Genomic DNA, 18,664 nt, shown 5'->3' with positions numbered 1-18,664 from the left:
ACAGAGTGAGAAAGAGGAGAGAGAGAACATACAGGGAGATATATAAATTTGAAAAAAGAGAGAGTGAACGGCTTAAGAAAAAACACACATGACAAATTAGTCTTCTTAACAACCCAGTCCTGGAAAAAATGGTATCAGAAAATGTACATTTTCAATAAAGGAAACATATGGTACATTGCATGTATAAATAAACCACACAGAGTTGGCCATTTGAGAACAGAATAACAGGGGCTGCATCACAAGCCTGCATCCCCAGCCTCAGCTGAGGGCTTCTCCCCAGGAGCGGGGGCCTGGGACAGGTGCTGCTCCTGCCCATGGGCGCCTTCTGGTGGGCCATCGGTGGAGCTGTTCTCCAGAGCTGTGCCATGGGGTGAGCCATCGCGTGAGCCGGGGCGCAGGTTGAGACCCTGCATTTTAGGCAGTGCAGGGCTGCCACTGCGACTACGACTGTGGCTGCAACTGCGGCTGTGGCTGCGGCTGTGGCTGCGCCTGCGCCGGCTGCGATGTTTGCCTTTACCAGGGCTAGGACTGCGAGACTTGTTCTTCACCACAGTGCTGTCGTCCTCTGAGCTGAAATCAGAGCTGTCTGAGGGGCTGGCTTCAGGGCTGGAGGTGGGCAGCTGGATCTGCAGAATGACAAGGAGGAGGGACAAGAAGAGGAGGGGGGAGTGGGGGAAGAGGAGAAGAAATCCTTTAGAGGATATGTGGCAGTCATAATGAAGTGTTTTGCAAGGTTGGTTAAGCCCCATATAAATTCCTCTCTACCGGCAACTCTACCGACCCCTCCAATTTACATATCGTTCCAACAGATCCACTGATTACACCATTGCCATCACTCTACACACTGCTCTATCTCATCCTGACAAGAAGGGCACCTACATGAGAATGTTGTTAAACAAAACAAATAAACAAAACCTGACTTGACCTGACAGTGCAGATGAGGAGGAGGGGAGGATCAGGGTAAGGAGTACAGGGAAGTAGCAGTGGAGTGAGTTCATATGAAGAGGGTGATAAGGAGGAGAAGAAGGGAGAGTTTAATGACTTATCCCTGTTTTACAGTAATGCTCAATATGTCTTCCAGCAATATCTGATTCCACTTTGTGGTCCCTGTACAGGATATTGACCATACACAACAACCGATAGCATCATTGTAAGCACCTGAAATGGCTCTGTCACTCCAACAATGCTGCTCATGTTGTTGCTATAGTAACCCAAGATGAAGTCACCTGAGCCCTTGGGCAACTCTTCCTCAGTAAAGGTTACCTGCAAAGGTAATGAGAGAAATAGAAGGAAAGAAGAGGGAATGAGTACGAGAAGAGAAGGACATAAAATAACATAAGAATGACCTTGGATTCATGTATATGTGTTCATGAAAGTCTTTCTTACCTCGTGTTCTTGTTTTTGGAAATCTGCCTCCTCCTGCTTGGCCCACACATACCCTACATAGTCCTTGTGATGTTTGAACCCCACCTGAGGAGGTATCGGAAAATACATATTGTTGATAAAAACCCTTTGTGTCTCAATGACCTCCATCTGAATATCTGGATTTCTCTTCACAGGTCATGGAGATAACAGCGAGCCTTTTAAACATCAACATCATCATCAGAGGAGTGATATTAAGAGTGTGTATACCTTGTACAGCCCAATCCAGTCCCAGGAGCTGCGAGCAAAGTTGGGTGCAATCTTAAATATGGCTGTGGTGTCAGAGATGCTATTCCACTCATCCTCCACTATGAGTGTGACCAGGGGAATATCCACCTTATATGGGAACTAGAGACAACAAAACACAGCGGTATGATAGCAGACATCAACATAATTCTACTACAACATGAGTACCATGATGCTGACCCATGATAACATAGTTCAAGTCTCTTATCACTCTGACATACACAATCTACATGTATCTTGCACATATGAAAAGTCAATGATTACATGTTTCAGGAGAGGTTTTGAGTACAGTCAAAGCTCAGTTAACAGTTGGGAGATGCATGTCAGTGTCCTGGTGTCTCTCACCTGCAGGGTGAAGATGGAGGAGACAGGCTTGTGGTCACTGACAGTGTACTCCTGGTGGCCGCGGTAGAAGTGCTGAGTCACCTTTGTCCCACTGGACAGCCCAGACATAGACCCTCGCTTCCCAGCATTGGGGCCGGGGACAGAGGGAACGGTGGCCCTCAGTCTCCACAGGATCCTGTCTGTCCATGCTGGCTTACGCTTTTTCCCACTAAGAGATAGTTAGAGATGGAGAGAGAGAAAGAGAGAGAGAGAGAGAGAGAGAGAGAGAGAGAGAGAGAGAGAGAGAGAGAGAGAGAGAGAGAGAGAGAAAAAAGATGACAACTATGATGATCAATGATCAAAACACTCATCCCATTTGCTTTTTATGTCAAGCAGATGAGAGGTGGACCCCCATGTCATCACCTTGTATCGTATGTGTCTGTCCCCACATCAAACTTGTATGTGGGGGGGAATTTGAGAGGCCCTTCCAGAAAACCCTCCAGGACGGTCTCATTGTCTTTGGCCATGTTCAGCTGCAGAATGTGGGATAAAACAAAATATAGAGGTAGATGAAAGGAAGTAGATGAAAGGAAGAGTGAAACTCATTAAGGTTCTCAATGAACCCATAACAGGTCTTTGATTGCCCTCTAGTGGCATTTACTATACATTACATTCTCAGTACAAGAGCTATGTGTTGAATATGTGTCTCACCTGATCTTTCTCCCAGAGCGTATTCAACTTGTTGTTATCAATGGCTGATTTCACTGCCTGCATCTCCAGGTCATTAATCCGGAAGTTCAGATCCCCAAACCAGAACACCACACTTTGGAGGAGAGGAACAGTTCACAAATACACAGTGAAAAGAGCCACAAAAGCCGGTGGACTGTAGCAGCCCAAGAGGCTTACGCCTGGGCCACACCTGATACCTCAACGCACACACGCTGCTGAGGTAGAGGTTTCGGGTGGCCTAGTCGTAAGACATTTGCACTTAAATTTTTGGCATTTAGCAGATGCCTTTATCCAAAGCGACTTACAACAAACACATTTGTCTGAGCAAGTGAATCATCTATCCATCAGTCATCGCAAGAAAAGTCATCTCTGCTTGGGCCATAGGCAGTCATAATGCTACTTTTTAAATTTGTTTTTGTATATACAGTAGACAAACTCAACAGAATGGAGAGGTTTCAGGAGGTGGAGCCTGAAGAGATGGGTCTTCAGTCTATTGCGGAAGATAAGGAAGAGATGCATTCATCCGTCAAGCAAGCACCACTTTAATACGTTTTTCAGCTTTGAGAGGCCATACGTTTTGAACCAAATCAACACTGGCAAATCCAGCTCCTCAAGACGAACAAAAAAGCTATTTAGACTGAAAAGATAGATTTTCCACTATTTAGAATTTTGTCTTCCAATGTACCGTAAGAGTCTGATCGACATGAAACTTGGTACATAAGTATGTACCAGTCCGTAACAAGTTTGAGAACGAAAAGTTCCCACGCTAGATGAAAATGAATCAGCACCATAATTCATGAAATATGCATTTCATTGTTTTGTGGGGAACACTGGGATATTTGGTTTTTATTTTGATTCCCCCGGGAACCGTGTGTTTTTTTGCTGCGCTGCCACACAGATGACCCGTGAAATGGCCTGTCCAGAAAAGGACTGAAACACCAGCTCGCCAGATCCGGATATGGCTGGGGCACACACGGGGAGCGACATATTGGGCGGCCGCTCCCGAGGGCGGTATAGGAGTAGTTCCGGACAAGGATCCGTCGCGCAACACCGCCCCCGTCTGGTGCTGGAGTAACGGTACTGGGCTCGAGGAGCCAGTCAGCTAGTCTGCCTGGCGCCCTCCTCTGGGACTGCCGGCCACGGGGTCGTGCGGCGGATCCTACGCAATAGGCAGGGGATAATTGGATGCTAGGTTGGGTTCAATTGGCTACCAAATTGGGTGAAAAAGGGGATAAAATCTGAAAAACAAATTTTAGAAAAGGACTGAAACAGATGCATTTAGAGGCATTTAGAATTAAAATCTGAGTGGTATTTTCAGCAGAAAACATCAATGACATGTTTTGGGGACCCCAGATACCTACATTAAGTTGGTTTCTGGGGTTAGGTTTCCTTAAAAATATAAAAAAATAACACATAAAAATCTTCTCATGAACTGTAACTCCGATTGACATAAAAAAATGACGTAGTATGCTTATACCAGTCCCTGCCAAGTTTGCGAAGGACACGTTCATACTAAAAATACACAGCTACCTGCACATTAGTATGTACCATACATGATAACAGCAAATAGGACTATGCCAGATTGTTAGTCTAATGAATCTCAAAGTTAGTGTGCTTTGAGACAGTGCCATAACAGAGATGTGCAGCAAATTTGAGCTTAACCCTTGCGCCCTTCATTTCCACTTGTGGCTATATTTAGATTGAGTGTTAAAAAAAAAAAAGCAAGGAGAGGTGCAAGTTGGCAGGTGAAACAGGCTGGTGTGTGAAACAGGCTGGTGTGTGAAACAGGCTGGTGTGTGAAACAGGCTGGTGTGTGAAACAGGCTGGTGTGTGAAACAGGCTGGTGTGTGAAACAGGCTGGTGTGTGAAACAGGCTGGTGTGTGAGACAGGCTGGTGTGTGAGACAGGCTGGTGTGTGAGACAGGCTGGTGTGTGAGACTTAAAAAGATAGAAAAAGAAAGCCACACACTCTGATGCTAATTATTCCTTTAACCAATGTTTGAACTCACTCGTGGTCGAGCACCCCTGTAGAAGCCTGGCCCTCAAACTGCTGCTGCTGTAGGATGCTCTCAAAGTCCTCCATGCGCTGCTCCGAGTTCTCCATGTGTGCCGGCAGGTGGCAATTCAGGAAGCAGATGGTGTGACCAAACACAGACATGCGTGCACTCACACCCCCTTTATTGCCCTAAAACAGGGACATAGAGAGAAGAGAGAGAAACAAACAACAGAGGTGTAGAGCCAGGGGAAGAGATGAACAGAACAGAGTTGAAGAAAGGATAGAAAAGGTGAATAATATAGTTAGTGGAATAGGACGGAGAGAATGCAGCAATGGAATGATGGAATGAGATCCAGTCTAGCGACAGAAACCTGTGTGTAAACAGGAAGTGTACCAATACACTAATGACCAGTGCATCACATTATTATCAATATTTTATTTGCAGTGGTCTTTGTGTGGGCAGGATGGAGCTGCTGCTCTCTACTGCTCTGACTAAATTATAAGAGATGACACAGCGGAAGAAAATATGCAGTATGTGCTGATGCTTATCAGGGTTCATACAGGGAGAACAATAGAAAGTCTTACACAAGATTACACACTGCACTACAACATGGACCTCTATGTATCTCCCAGCAAGCAAGGCAGAGACTTCCCTGCACGCTTTGATCAAGGGCTTTCATTCCCTCTAGACACTAAATCATATGAAGTTCTTGAAGAGCAGATTAAATCAAAGTGGTCCCATCTACACTCCTGCTGCGAGAATACTAAAGCACCACCTTCTGGACATCAAAAGCACAGCAGACATCAAGGCACGCTTTGGGTACAACCCACCTAAACAACATTCCCTGCTAAATACATTAATAAGCTGTAAAGAGTCTGCCTAATTGTGCATTTCAGTTCAGTGGTTGACATACTTCTATACAATGTCTAGGCTAGTGTGTTAATACTGTCTTTGCCAGTGTGGTGGGTTGAACGGGTCAGTGAGACGGGTCTTAGCAGGTTTCTTACCCAGTAGCCCCCCAGGCCAGTCCGTGTAGTCTCCGTCTGGATCCCTCTAAGGAAGGGCAGATGGAAGTACTTAGCAAAGACCAGCAGCAACACCCCCTGCATCCTCTGGGACGTCACCTGTGAGAGATATGACAAGAGAGAGGGAGGGAGAGGGATAGAGGAAAGGAAAGAGAGAAGGAGAGAATGAAATACACTGTGAGGTATTTTTAGTGGTTGTTTATGTCTTGCTTATCAATTCAAACATGACTGCCGAAAGTCTTCTAATAAATGGACCTCAGACATGAACACAGCCATCTCTGAGTTGATTCATTCGTCCATTATCATACCATAGCAGTCAATGGGATTACTGTAATGTATGCAAATAACCTTCTCTGTTTCTGATAGCAGAGTTTACATAAGCTATCTCTGTGGGCTGTTTGAGCACAGCTAACTGTGTGTATCCATCACTGCTCTGTAGCAGTGCGGTCTCTCTCTTTCAGTGTGTGTCTCTATCTCTCCTGATATTTGATTGTGCCCTGCAGGGTCCCGTGGCCCCGCTCTCCCACTGTTTTGCATGATGCAGTGAACATAAAGGAGGCCATAGCCAGCAGTCCATCTTCTATGTCTACATAGAAGTACACCCAAGTATGGAAATAACATGATGCATGAACTGACAATCTTGCACAGTGGAAACCATGATGCAGCATACACCCCAACAAACCAGATAGAACTGCACTTGCATTTTCATATTGAACCTCCATCACAAGCCATCACTAGTTCGGAGTTTATATCAGTAAAATTATATACTTTTTTATCACCTAATTTCTTATATAACAACTAGTTACAGTAATCAGTTTTGTTGTATAATACGCTGTTTAAATGTTGCATCATGTTGGTATACAAAATATTGTGCTTATATCAGTCTGTTAAGAAGAGCTTAAAATAAAGGTGATAGGGATATGACATGCACGTGTCCTGATGTAAACAAGCCAAAGGGACTAGATTGCACATCTTACTTGATACTGGATGTTTATGCTGTTCTCTTCCCCTTCACCAGCAAACACCCCACCCCCAACCTCAGTCCTCAGAAGCCTGGGCTCTCTCCTCTGCCTGTGATGCCCTGAAGGCAGTAATGGAGGCACACATCTCCACGTGAGAGAAGGCCCCTCTCGCTTGCACACTCACTGGCCACTCAGAGGGCTTAGTTGCGTAATGCCTCTATTGAACCATAAACTGGACTTGGTTTGTGTTTTTCTACGTGTGGACACAATGAAAATGTGTGTGTGTCTATGTATGTGTGTGTGCGTGTGTCTGACTGTGTGTGCCTATGTGTATACAGTAAAAAACAAAAACATTTCTGAACATTCTCAACGTGCTCCTGAAGGCTGCCAAACCACATTTTGGGTTGATAATAGGAAAGACATTAGGGGCCCCAAGGCATGAGTGAGTGTGTGTGTGTGTGTGTGTGTGTGTGTGTGTGTGTGTGTGTGAGGCAATGTGTGTGTATGTGTGGCCATGTGTGTGTGTGTGTGTGTGTGTGTGTGTGTGTGCGCATGACTTAGGCCTGAGATGCGCTGTTAGCCACAGTGTCAACAGGGCAGCCCTGGAGTTTTGCAGAGGAAGTCAAGCGCAAATAAAACCCAGTGTAATTCCAGGCTCATGGAAACCTTTAGTCCACTAATGGCCATGAGAATATTAATGGGGTCTTACATTTTTTTTCTATTCTTTTAGAAAATCAATATCATTTCATAAACATGTTTCCAATGGTTTGTCTATGAGAACGTCGAGGGTAACAAGAGAAATTATGACATTATGCTGATGATAAGCAAGAGTCAGGACACTGGTTAGGTTGATACAATACAACAACATTTGTGTGGGATCTGCTTGCTTAAAACTGCTTGCTTGTGTTGAGATAGTGTTTACAAACAGACAACTAATAAGTCAGCTGCCAAAGCTGTAGCTGGATAGGGAAATGTTGATTGATAGGTGGCTTGTTCTGGGGTGAATTATTGATATTGTCAAGCATTCTTGTGATTAATCCAAAGGCCTGCTGGGTCTGACCATAGGTTGTGAGGGAGGCGTAGTAGTATAGGGAGAGGGATGTTACTGACAATGACCTCATGAAGAGGAAGGGGGAGTGTTAGGTTACTGGCCATTCCTGGAAACCTCACTCAGTCCAAAATGCCTCATTCTATTGTGGGGACAGTGTCCCCACTAGTGTTCTATCTATACAGTACCCTCAACGAAAGTAGTGTTTCATAAATGTTTGCTTAAGATAACTGATGTATAGATGATTCACTTACTTTAGACAAATGGACAAAACACTTTACACAAATGGTGTAAGTCGCTTTGTATAAAAGCGTCTGCTAAATGTAAACAATGTAAAATGTCACTCAGTCCAACATGCCTCATTCTGGACACGGCAGACTATTACTGTAGCACTGTCATGGTTCAACTTCTAATAGACATAAAGACAGTTGATATGGGAAATTCCATGGTAACAGACTGATGGTGGGAATCAATTTTATCATACAACTCCATGCACAAGGACTACTTCTAACAATCCCAATTGTAGAAAAAACTAAAACTCATGCACTTTAAGGTCAGTACAGATTCAATGTTTGGTCATGTACTTAATGACCATAAAATCTCCATGGGTTCGTAACTGAAACCACATTTACCCAAAACTCTAACTCTAACCCTAACCCAAATTAAGATTTAAATATGTCTGCAGAGTGTTAGCTATGATATGATAGCTTGAGTTTGAAAAAAATCTGTTTTGGTTGTTGAGCTAAAACAAAATAGAAGTGTTTATATTAGTTGCCGGGGTCTATACTAAAGTGTGATGTTTTTTCTATACACCTTTAAAGACTTTTTCTGGTAGAGGTTTTCTTTTCCATGTTTGACCAGAAGTCAAAGCCTTTGCTTATCCCTATTCTTAAGATAGTTGAGAAATGTTCTGACTTGATTTCCCCAAATTACAGACACTTAGCTTTCATTTGACACTCAATTTGATATGCTCTGATAAATTTCACATTTTGGTCCCCATGGGTCCTTTTACACAGATCTGTCCTTATGTGACACGGTCTGTCAGCATCCGATTTAATGTTCAGACTTTTCTTGCGAAAAATGTAAATACATTTCAGCGTTGTTGAAAATCAATGACACACTCGCTAGTCAACTAACACAGCTTGTTTTGTGAGCCTGCTAATAATGTAAAGTAGTGTTATAGTTAACTAGGTAGCAGTGGGGAGTTTCGCTTGACTAGTGAGATTTTCAACAACGTTGAAATGTATTTCCGTGTTTCAAAATAAAAGTCTGAACATTTTGATTGGTTGCCGACTTGCGGCCCGAATGACCAGACTGTGTCACCTATGTGACGGCAGCTGGTGAAAGGGGGATCAAGTCGGCAACCGACAAAATGCTTGGACTTTTATTCCGAAAAATTTGAAAATAAATACATTTCAACATTGTTGAAAATCACATCACACACTTGCTAGTCGAGCCAAAATTTGCAGTGCAATGGATTTGGTGAGTAATCTCCACTTCTAACTAGTTAACTATAACACTACTTTACATTGTTAGCAGGCTCACAAAACAATTCAAAAAAATATTGGAAAGCATCCTCAAACCACAGACTACATTACATTTTTCTGAATAAAAGTCAGAACATTTGGATTGGTTGCCAACTTGTTCCCCTTTTCACCAGCTACCATCAAATATACAATACACAAAATCCCCACAATAAAGAACCATGCACATGTGCACAAACATATACAGTAGCTGTCGTCATAAGCAACATTCTAAGAAGGTTTGGAGTCAAACAGGGTATGAGATGGCCGGGGGACAGCATCAGTCTCACTGTCAGAGACCCATCAGCACGGTCCAAAAATAAACCAGCACCCTGGGAGACGCTTGTCTGGCTCTCTGTACTCTGCAGCTGATTCATGCTGTCCGCCTCAGCACTCCAGCAGGGCCAAACAATGTGTTAGACCCTGTTAGGCCGACACCAACCACAGTACCCCAGCTGTGTCCCCATACACGCGCACACACACACACACACACACACACACACACACACACACACACACACACACACACACGTTAGCTGGTTGTAGAGTGTAAATAAGCACATTGGAAACGGATGAAAAGTGTTCCCTGACCAATAGTGCTGCAGCATGCCGTTGGGTGAGGGGCTCAAGATAAGCCACAGAATTGTGTGTGTGCACATATGGTATGTGAGTGTGTGTGAGAGAGAGACATAGAGAGCGAGAGAGAGAGAGAGAGAGAGAGAGAGAGAGAGAGAGAGAGAGAGAGAGAGAGAGAGAGAGAGAGAGAGACTGTTTGAGTGTTTGTTTTCAAGCCTGACAGACAGAGGAAGATAAAAGATAAACCAACACTGCACGCTTGTTTGAAGTCATCCGTCCATCCGCTCCACTATGCTTGCACATATTACACACATCACATGCTCTGGGAGAGATATGATCCAATTGAGCAGCAGGGACAGAAACTGGCTCCCACAAAACCTATATGTTCTGTGTATGTCAACTCTGAGAGTTATTAATGTGTAGGGGAGCTTGAATGTTTATGGTGCGCTGTACATTCATGTACTGTATATGTAATAGCCAACCCTTTACTGACCAGTATGTATCCAAAGGGGCTGAGTCTTTCCATGCAGACATCACTCCATTGGTCTGTGAAGAGTACATCTTTCAGCCTTTTGTTGATCATGGAGTTCACTTCCTGAAGCCTGAGAGAGCAGCACCCAGTCAGCGCACGGTCATTATGGGGGTAGATGAAATAGAATTAACATGATGGGGGATACAGCAACATCTAAAATGATGGAGTGGTACAGTATACGTGTTGCTCAACAGTAACCCTAACATCCATAACCCAGGGAACTGTCTATGGAGGGAGGATGGTGGATCAGTCAAGAGAGGTACACTTGGCAATGAGGAGTGGATTGGCTGACCGCCACGCCACCACAAGATGCTCACCCAATGATATACATGTCTGTGTTTCCATCACCAACGTTCAACCCCAGCAAGGCAGTGATGTCATCGGGCGGCATAGCAGACCCCACATTCCATGTGATGATGTGCACCCTGTCAGGGAGAGGGAACATAGTATTTCACAATCACATCAGACGTCTAGACACAATTTGGCAAATAACGTCTAGACACAATTTGGCAAATAAACACTGTATTGGTTTGGGAGAAGAGGAGGAGACCTTGAGAGAGAGCAGTCAGTAGGTGCGTACTCATTCTCCACTGGCTGTACTCAAGTAGGCAGCAGGCACTAGGTCTATGTGGTTAATAAGTCAACCTTCACTGTCACTGAGTAAATGACTGAGTCACCTAAGTCACTTCAATGTCACTGAGTCACCTCAGTAAAAGTTTAATATATTCACGTAGTACTTAGGTATGCTATTTTCTTTATTTCTCTCTTTGTGTTAAAAATGTTCCGCTGTAAGCAGCCCTTACTCAACACACAGAGATTGGCGTTTACCTGAAGTCCTCCACAGTCTGGGCCGGTGTATCCGCGGTGCCTGCCACGGAAAAGGCCCTCTGGGCATGAGGATGGAGGTGAGGAGGTACAGGCCTGGAGGACGGGGGATGGGGCACTGAGGCAGCCCTCACTGAGATGGGGCTCCGTGCTCCCGGATGGTGGCTTGGGACTTTAGGGCCAGCCATCAGCATGGGTTCAGTGGGGTTTGGTTGCTCTCTGGGGGGTTTGGCTGCGCCGTGCCGCAGGGGTTTAGGATGACTAGCCCCAGCTGGAGCATCAGGGGTGTCTTGGTCCTGGTTGGCCTCTGGAGGCTCAGGTTTGGGCTCAAAGACATCTACAGAGCCCTCTACATTTGGGGTCCTCTGAGGTCGTCGAGGCCTAACGGGGGCTGGGGGCTGAGGGGCAGGGGCTGAGGCAGTGGTGTCTGTGCCTGGCAGTGCTGGAGTAGGTGTTGAAACATCTGCTGGTCCAGATGGGTTCTCAGGCTGTGTCTGGATTTGGCTCTGGTTTTCTGGCTCCATCTCTCAGTAACTCACTGAAAAACAACAGGGGCATTAAGATTGGCATTCTAAATGGACGGGATATGTTAAACCTTTACGGTCAGATTTTTGTTGAACTGTAAACACTAGAACAGCCGTGCCTTTTTTACCTACTATAAGAGCCGCCTCAGAGGTCAAATGACCTTTACAATGTAAAGCTGCCATTTACACACAACGACCACTAGTTGGCGAACACCTAAATTTGCCTGCCTCCTACACAGAAAAACTGCTAAATAGCTTCATACTAGCTTATCCTGATGTGATTTAAAAAATGTAAAGATACTGGGTGGTAGAACGCACATATCTAGGAAAAGTCATGAAATGAGGGTCCTGAAATTTCATCAAGTGCAAAAAGAATTACTCACAGGGTCAAATGACCCCACCCATGTCGGTTCTAGTGTTAAAAGAACATGAGAGGGTGATGTAATTTTGTTTATTTTACTTTAATCTTTTTCTATTCTTTGTGATATGTAAGGTGAGAGCTCCCCAAGTTCATTCGCTATTTTGTTTTACTTAATATAAAGAAAAAGGAAATACTTTGGTCATAGGAAAGGAATTGATGGATATTTTCACGTTCATGAGTATGTTTAGTCTAGTAATTGTTAATTGTGTTATGTTGATTGTAATAATGATTGTTAAAACCAATGACCAATAATAATAACAATTAAAAAAAAAGATTGGCATTCTAAACAGTAGGCGATTTTTTTTTTACAAATCTGCTGATAGGGGGTGGAGTGGTGTTAGCTTTCAGCTGTTCCCATGATTGAGTCCTTCCCCCAGTTACCAGGGTGTTGGATCTGCCAATATAATGTCAGCCCTGAGTGCCCGCCGCACTTTCGTGGGTGGCTGAGAGTGCAAGAAACAGGTAATTAAGTCCTCCAGGAGGAGAAAAAGACAAAGAGAGAGAGAGAAAGAAAGAAGAGAAGGAGAGTGCACCCACTTCACACTCTTATTTCTGCTCTCACACTCTTCACACCTCCCACAGCTCTTGTTGGACTAACTCATAAACAGAATCTGCACAAGAAAGGCAGGGTGCTGCTTATCAGCCTCTCTCTTTGTACCCGAGCCGCCTGTAATTCCCCCCGGTAACCACAGAGATGCAGAGTCAGTTCATATCAGCTCAGAACACCTGCTAGAAACAAGCCTGGGGGACTGCTGCAGGGTCCGCAACCCAACCCAACCCAACAGCATGGCCACAACAACAACAACAACAACAACAACAACAACAACAACAGATACAGGGAGAGAGATATAGCGAGAGAGAGACATACAGTAGAGAGCAACAGAGAGAGAGAGAGAGAAAAAAAGAGAGACTTCAAAGGAAAACAAGGGAGCACGTGTATGATGCAGCCTCTGGCCTGTGAGTGTCCCTGAGGCACAGAGAACTGACTCAGGGCCAGTTTGGAGCCCTGCCCATTCCCATTACTGAGTGACAGTGAGTGTAAGATATAGACGTGAGGACATGTCTCAGACTGGGCAAGAAGATACAGGGCACCTCTGACTGCCAAGACGGCCAGGCAATCATCCAAAACATTAGGCTATACACGTGACGCTCATATACATGACTGTGTTTGATCGCCACCATTAGCTCTATATAAATGTGCTGCCACTTCACATCTATTCGAGGACCAGTACAATAGGTCAAGACATGAACTGCAGGCACATTTCCAAATACACCTCGTTATTGATCGTCCTATTATTATTTTCAACCCCAAAACAATTCCTATCTGCTCACTATAATCACAATAATTCCCATGACCTTCTTGAACCACAGCTTTGACTTGGAGGTCAGTCCTAGTCACATGTTCCCATGTGCATGCTGTGCTTGCCCAGTAACATGGCGATGTTTGTGCGCACCAATAGTCTGCTCCCTGGGCACATGCCTATAGTCCATGTATGGTGTTTCTGAGGGGAAATGGGGAGGGAGGGTGGGTGGTGATTGGGCACACGTGGGAGAGGGTGGGTATAAAACGAGCTAGGGCATAAAAGAGAGACAGCCGAGATGATTCTTCCTTCAGTGACAACATCCTCTGTCTCTAAATCATAAAACTATGTAATTTTCTTTCCTCCCCATTTCATTTGTGTACAAATCCTTTCTGACACTATCTTATTCTCCATGCCTCGATCCCCTTCTCTTCCGCTCCTTTATCTCTTCCACTCTTTCCATCCTCTCCACTGGCTTTCAATCTTACTCATCATTTGTTTCAATCTCCTCTGCCGTTTTTTCCCTTCCTACGTCCCACACATCCTATTTCTCTCTCTTTCTTTCTCCTCCAGTTTGCCTCTTCCCCATCTCCATGCTCTATTAAACATCCCTTTAACTCTGCCCGTCTGTCTATCTAATTCCATACCTAAAATTACCCCTTTGCGATTTCTCTCACCCTCTCCCTCTGTTCTCTCTCTGCTCTAATTTGACACTTGTACTCCACCACTCCGCAGGCTGACGTATTCTTTATTGCCCCCCTCATCCAACCATACTACAGTCACTATCAGTGACGTCAATGTGCCCATGGCCGCTGTCACATGCAGCTAGAGATCACTATCAGCAGCCCAATGGAGGTTTGTACAAAAATATTGAATGACTTGTAGTGAGCAAAAATAAAAGTCTGAGAACATTATCCAGAAAATGAAACCACACTGACTTGAAAACAGCTGGTAGAAGGGAGAAGTAGAAGTCAATAGATTGTTACCACTGTATTATTCTTATGCATTTGCAAATGTTTATCAAAATGTACCTATTCAAGTGTTGCTGTGTAGTCCTCAGATACTGAATCTTTTGGAGCATGCTTAATGCTTAATGCTTTTCGGAGAGCTACTGTATCTAGATGACTTTCCTGAGCACCACACGTTAGAATAGGCAGACAGACACTGACAGCAACCACTTCTCATTCCACTGACGTTCTACAGGGAGAGAGAGAGCGGAATGATTTCCTAAAAGCAAATCTGTCATGATGTTTACATGCACCCCTTGGCGGGAGAGAGAGGGGAATTGGAGAGAGAGAATCCTAACGGCAAACACATGAGAACAGAGCAGCAAACCTGTACACCTGTGCCACTGGTATACACAGTAGAACAATAAACAACACGCCTCAGTCATTGCCTCAAGCGTCACTCCTGATTATTTTGAATGGCCAGAAATGGTATGTGTCTCTTTGGATCCAAATGTCAAATAGCTAAGTCTGTCATTCTCTTCAAGGTTATTCTGAATGAAGTCATACAGAATAGGTACTGGCTACATAAGTCCTGATGTAGCCCATCATTACCGAAATCATAGCCACTCAGTTCCATTCCTGAACAGTGGTGGACTTTCATTCATGTTGATCAGCCTGATCACATTCATCTCACATCTCCAGTGTTTATTGTTGAAATTACAGCTGAAAAGCTTGTTGGTCTGCGGGCCTCCAGGGCCATATGTCCCGCCTGACAGGGATACAAATGATGTCCTTGACAGACTTGCCACCTCCAGCTGCCACAGCTGTAGAAGGCTCTTCAAGGTCCTAGTGCTACTAGGAGGCAGCATCTCCCACATTAAGACCCTGCTAGACTGGGTCACATCCTCAAGCCCTCGAAGCCTAAAATTGACTCTCTGACACTTGAGTAATGTGACATAACAATCAAACTTGAAACTGATGTAAGAGCCCGCAACTTGCTGATGGAATCCACAAGGAGGACACACAAGTGAATCCACGAGGAGGACACACTGTGCTTGGTTGACTGGAACATAGGCCCCATGGATCTAAAGGACTAATGCAGGCATGCGAGTAGAATTAAAGGCTTATGAAGTCAATTAAATGCCCAAGTGTTCCCTTCTGCCCCGCTGCTATCTTTTTAATGAGAAATATGAAATCCCTTCAAAGGGCCTTGCCAGAGAATGCGACAACACAACACATGCATTAAGATTGAGTGTGTGTGTGTGTGTGTGTGTGTGTGTGTGTGTGTGTGTGTGTGTGTGTGTGTGTGTGCGTGTGCGTGTGCGTGTGTGTTTGTGTGCATGCGTGGTATGGAAACCATACACTCTGCAAAGTATACACAAACTGCTTTTGTTTTGTGCTGTTATTATTATTACTATTATGTTATTGTTTAAATGAACAATAAATCAACACTTACTGTTTCTGTGACAAACAAAAAAATCTATACAAATGGATCTGCCAAAGTGAGAAAGGTGTTGCATTCTAAAGTTTTACAGTCCAATAACTATAGTTCAAATATCTAGATCATGGACTTCTCCGGGAAACTGAAGCTATAAATGAATGAGGCCAGTTGTCGTTTGTGTGGCCTAATTCGACTTCTATTTCAAGGGCATTGTGATGGGAAAAAATGAAGGTCAATTTAATTTGATGTCTCGCAGTCTCAGATGTTATCTCAGGCATGAGCATGTTTGTGTGTGTCAATGAGATAAAGACAGAGTCAGAGAGCGTTTCTGTGTTTGCGTCTGTGTATGTGTGCCATATAATAACATGATTGTGATTCGTGAAATAGATTAAGTAAACCTGCGTACAAGCATGTAAAAAAACTGAAAGGATGGGTGTGTCAAATAGGCATGTAATGGCTATGTCAAATAGGCATGTTATTGGATCATGTTATTGGATTTTACCTCCAATTGTAAGGGTTTGTTGATATAAACAATCACTCTCCAGACTACTTGCTGAGCTTTCATATCTTTCCATACAGGCTCAGTCAGACTCCTGTGAGCTGCTTCCTGAGGATGGGACTAATTCAGAGGCTGAGGATGGAACTAAATCAGAGACTGGGTCTGAGGATGAAACAGACATGAAGGAGAGAAATGTCATTTATGTCATGCAGTGGCAGCTATACACAATGACACAAAATACCTATTGTGAACAGAAATATACGAAATTCATGTGACATAGAAGTCCAATTAACATAATATGATTTGTACCAAAAAGACAATAGTGCCTTTCATTCATTTTCAAATAAATAAACTAAATGGATAATGTAAACAAGAGCACTCAACCTAGCTTGTTCTTGTTGTTATAATAACACAGCGTTATAAGGCTATGACTATATTTAATCTTGAGCCAATATACATTTTTACCTACAGTTTGTAATAACCAGGTTTGTCCAATTCTGGATGTTCAGTGAGGACCTGCTTAAATGCCTGAAGATGAATGACCGATTAGGACTTAAAAATGTTCTTTAGGCTATGTTGTGCTCTAGTCGACTGTGCCATGACATCTATTTCTATTTTTTAAAACGAAATGATAAGAAAACAAACGTATTTACCTGTTTAGTCACGATGCAAGATGAACTGGTGATGGGCGACAAAATGACCCTTCAGATGAAGACTTGGTTCTTCAGCAAACCTCTCCAGAGGATGCAAAGTCCAAGCTATTACTGTACTTACGGCTTCTCAGAGGATGAGCATTGACAGAGCCTTACCGATTACAACAATATCACTACGATGAAAGCCCTGCCTGTAGCCCTTCCTCACATGGAAGCATTGGCATCCCGGCGTGTTCCACACTGACGACGTCAGAACGCAGGTGCTCTTCCAAGTTGAGTATTGCAAGATTCTACTCTCTGCACGAGCGACGGATACATTTCATAAACAAAACAAGCGTACGTTACCACTCACTAGCGGTATGTCCGTTTCAAATGACGACAAAGCAATTGTGCCAAACTGCTGTGTGAATGCAGCGTCGATGAAACTGTGTGATAATAACCTGTCCTTCAAATTACAATCCGTTCGATCGCTTCCGTAAGCAACTTGTCCCTACGCCATCAATACGGTTCTGTCCTGTAGTGTTTAGTGTCTCTTTGATAGGCTACAGACAGCAGAGATAACGAAGCGTTACTGCCGCACAGTGGTTATGTGTGTGAACAACCGTGAAGGTTGCTCAATGACGCGCAATGTGGCGACTTGAATGCCAATCTTCAATGACGAGAATTAATCAGCAGAACTATGTGTAGCTTCTACTTCTTAATTTCTTCTGCTATAAGGTTACAGACTGCCACCATTTGAAGGGAAAAAAAGAAGAGGTATGCGCACGCGTGCTGTCTTCTCCCATTCTTAAATGTAAAATTATTAGTAGCCTAGGCCCTACTACTACATACTGTACTTGATTTTGTCTCATGTTATGTGGACTAGTATATAAGTTACTGGTATGAGTGACTATATTTGTTTGTAGACTCTTCGAACCCGGTTCTCCTGTGTGAAAGACTGTACCATCTACCATTTGACTAGACAAGCATCAACACCAAATCAACACATAATATATGTTATCTCCTATTCCAATAAAATGTCTGTTTAACAAACATCTTCATCAATGGGAAGCTGCTTCATTGTGACTCTGTTACTGGTGACACCAGAAGCAACCCAGGTGACATCCCAGGGTTCCTCTTCCCCACAGACTAATGACTTTCTAAATCACTGTGACCTCTGTAAAATTCATGAACGTCAAACTGTGTTAGCCTTAATTATTTTTAAGGGTGGATTATGCAGCCATTATTCACAGCTGTATTATCTGAAGGCAGGTGTATCTGAACATTGACATTTTTGAGGCACATCATTTGTCAGAGCTTCCACATTAGGCTCCAATATAACACAACCATACAATGTATAGAGGTCACAGATTGATCAGTAACCACAGCAGTCATAATGCTTATACTGAAAATAGGGCTGACATTCTTACACATAATTATGGATAGGAGAGGATGTGTGTGCCCCATTGGGAATATCACCTGTATGTTTGGATTAGTATCTTCAGTGGACAAGGCTCATGGGGCTTACATAACATTATGTGTTGACCTTTATGTGTTGGCCCTACTGTTTGACAGTCTCGGTGAACCGATGTTGGCATCAACCACAGCCTGCAGTTATGTTATGACACCCTCTTCATGATAACAGAGATCCACTGAGAGTTGGTATTATAGTAGGTATTATCATTGAGAG

At 43.8% G+C, this 18,664-nt stretch overlaps 1 protein-coding gene across 1 annotated transcript; it reads right to left on the bottom strand.

Annotated features, from left to right (window-relative positions):
* Window positions 1-236: 236 nt before the first annotated feature.
* On the bottom strand, window positions 237-17,073 carry inpp5jb (inositol polyphosphate-5-phosphatase Jb; the record flags this gene model as incomplete). The annotated part of the gene is made up of 13 exons (XM_080531478.1): window positions 16,996-17,073; window positions 11,213-11,747; window positions 10,702-10,809; window positions 10,346-10,454; window positions 5,726-5,842; window positions 4,731-4,906; window positions 2,704-2,815; window positions 2,416-2,525; window positions 2,014-2,221; window positions 1,633-1,770; window positions 1,387-1,470; window positions 1,159-1,263; window positions 237-626 (listed from the first exon to the last, which is right to left on the bottom strand). The coding sequence occupies exons 2-13, from the start codon at window positions 11,731-11,733 to the stop codon at window positions 237-239; spliced, it is 2,178 nt and encodes a 725-aa protein (XP_080387604.1). The 5' UTR covers window positions 11,734-11,747; window positions 16,996-17,073.
* Window positions 17,074-18,664: the final 1,591 nt, after the last annotated feature.

Source organism: Nansenia antarctica (assembly GCF_963989245.1).
Source record: "Nansenia antarctica genome assembly, chromosome: 5".
Classification (NCBI taxonomy): Eukaryota; Metazoa; Chordata; class Actinopteri; order Argentiniformes; family Microstomatidae; genus Nansenia; species Nansenia antarctica.
The sequence above is the reverse complement of the archived record's forward strand: the minus strand, read 5'-3'. Positions and strand labels throughout refer to the sequence as shown.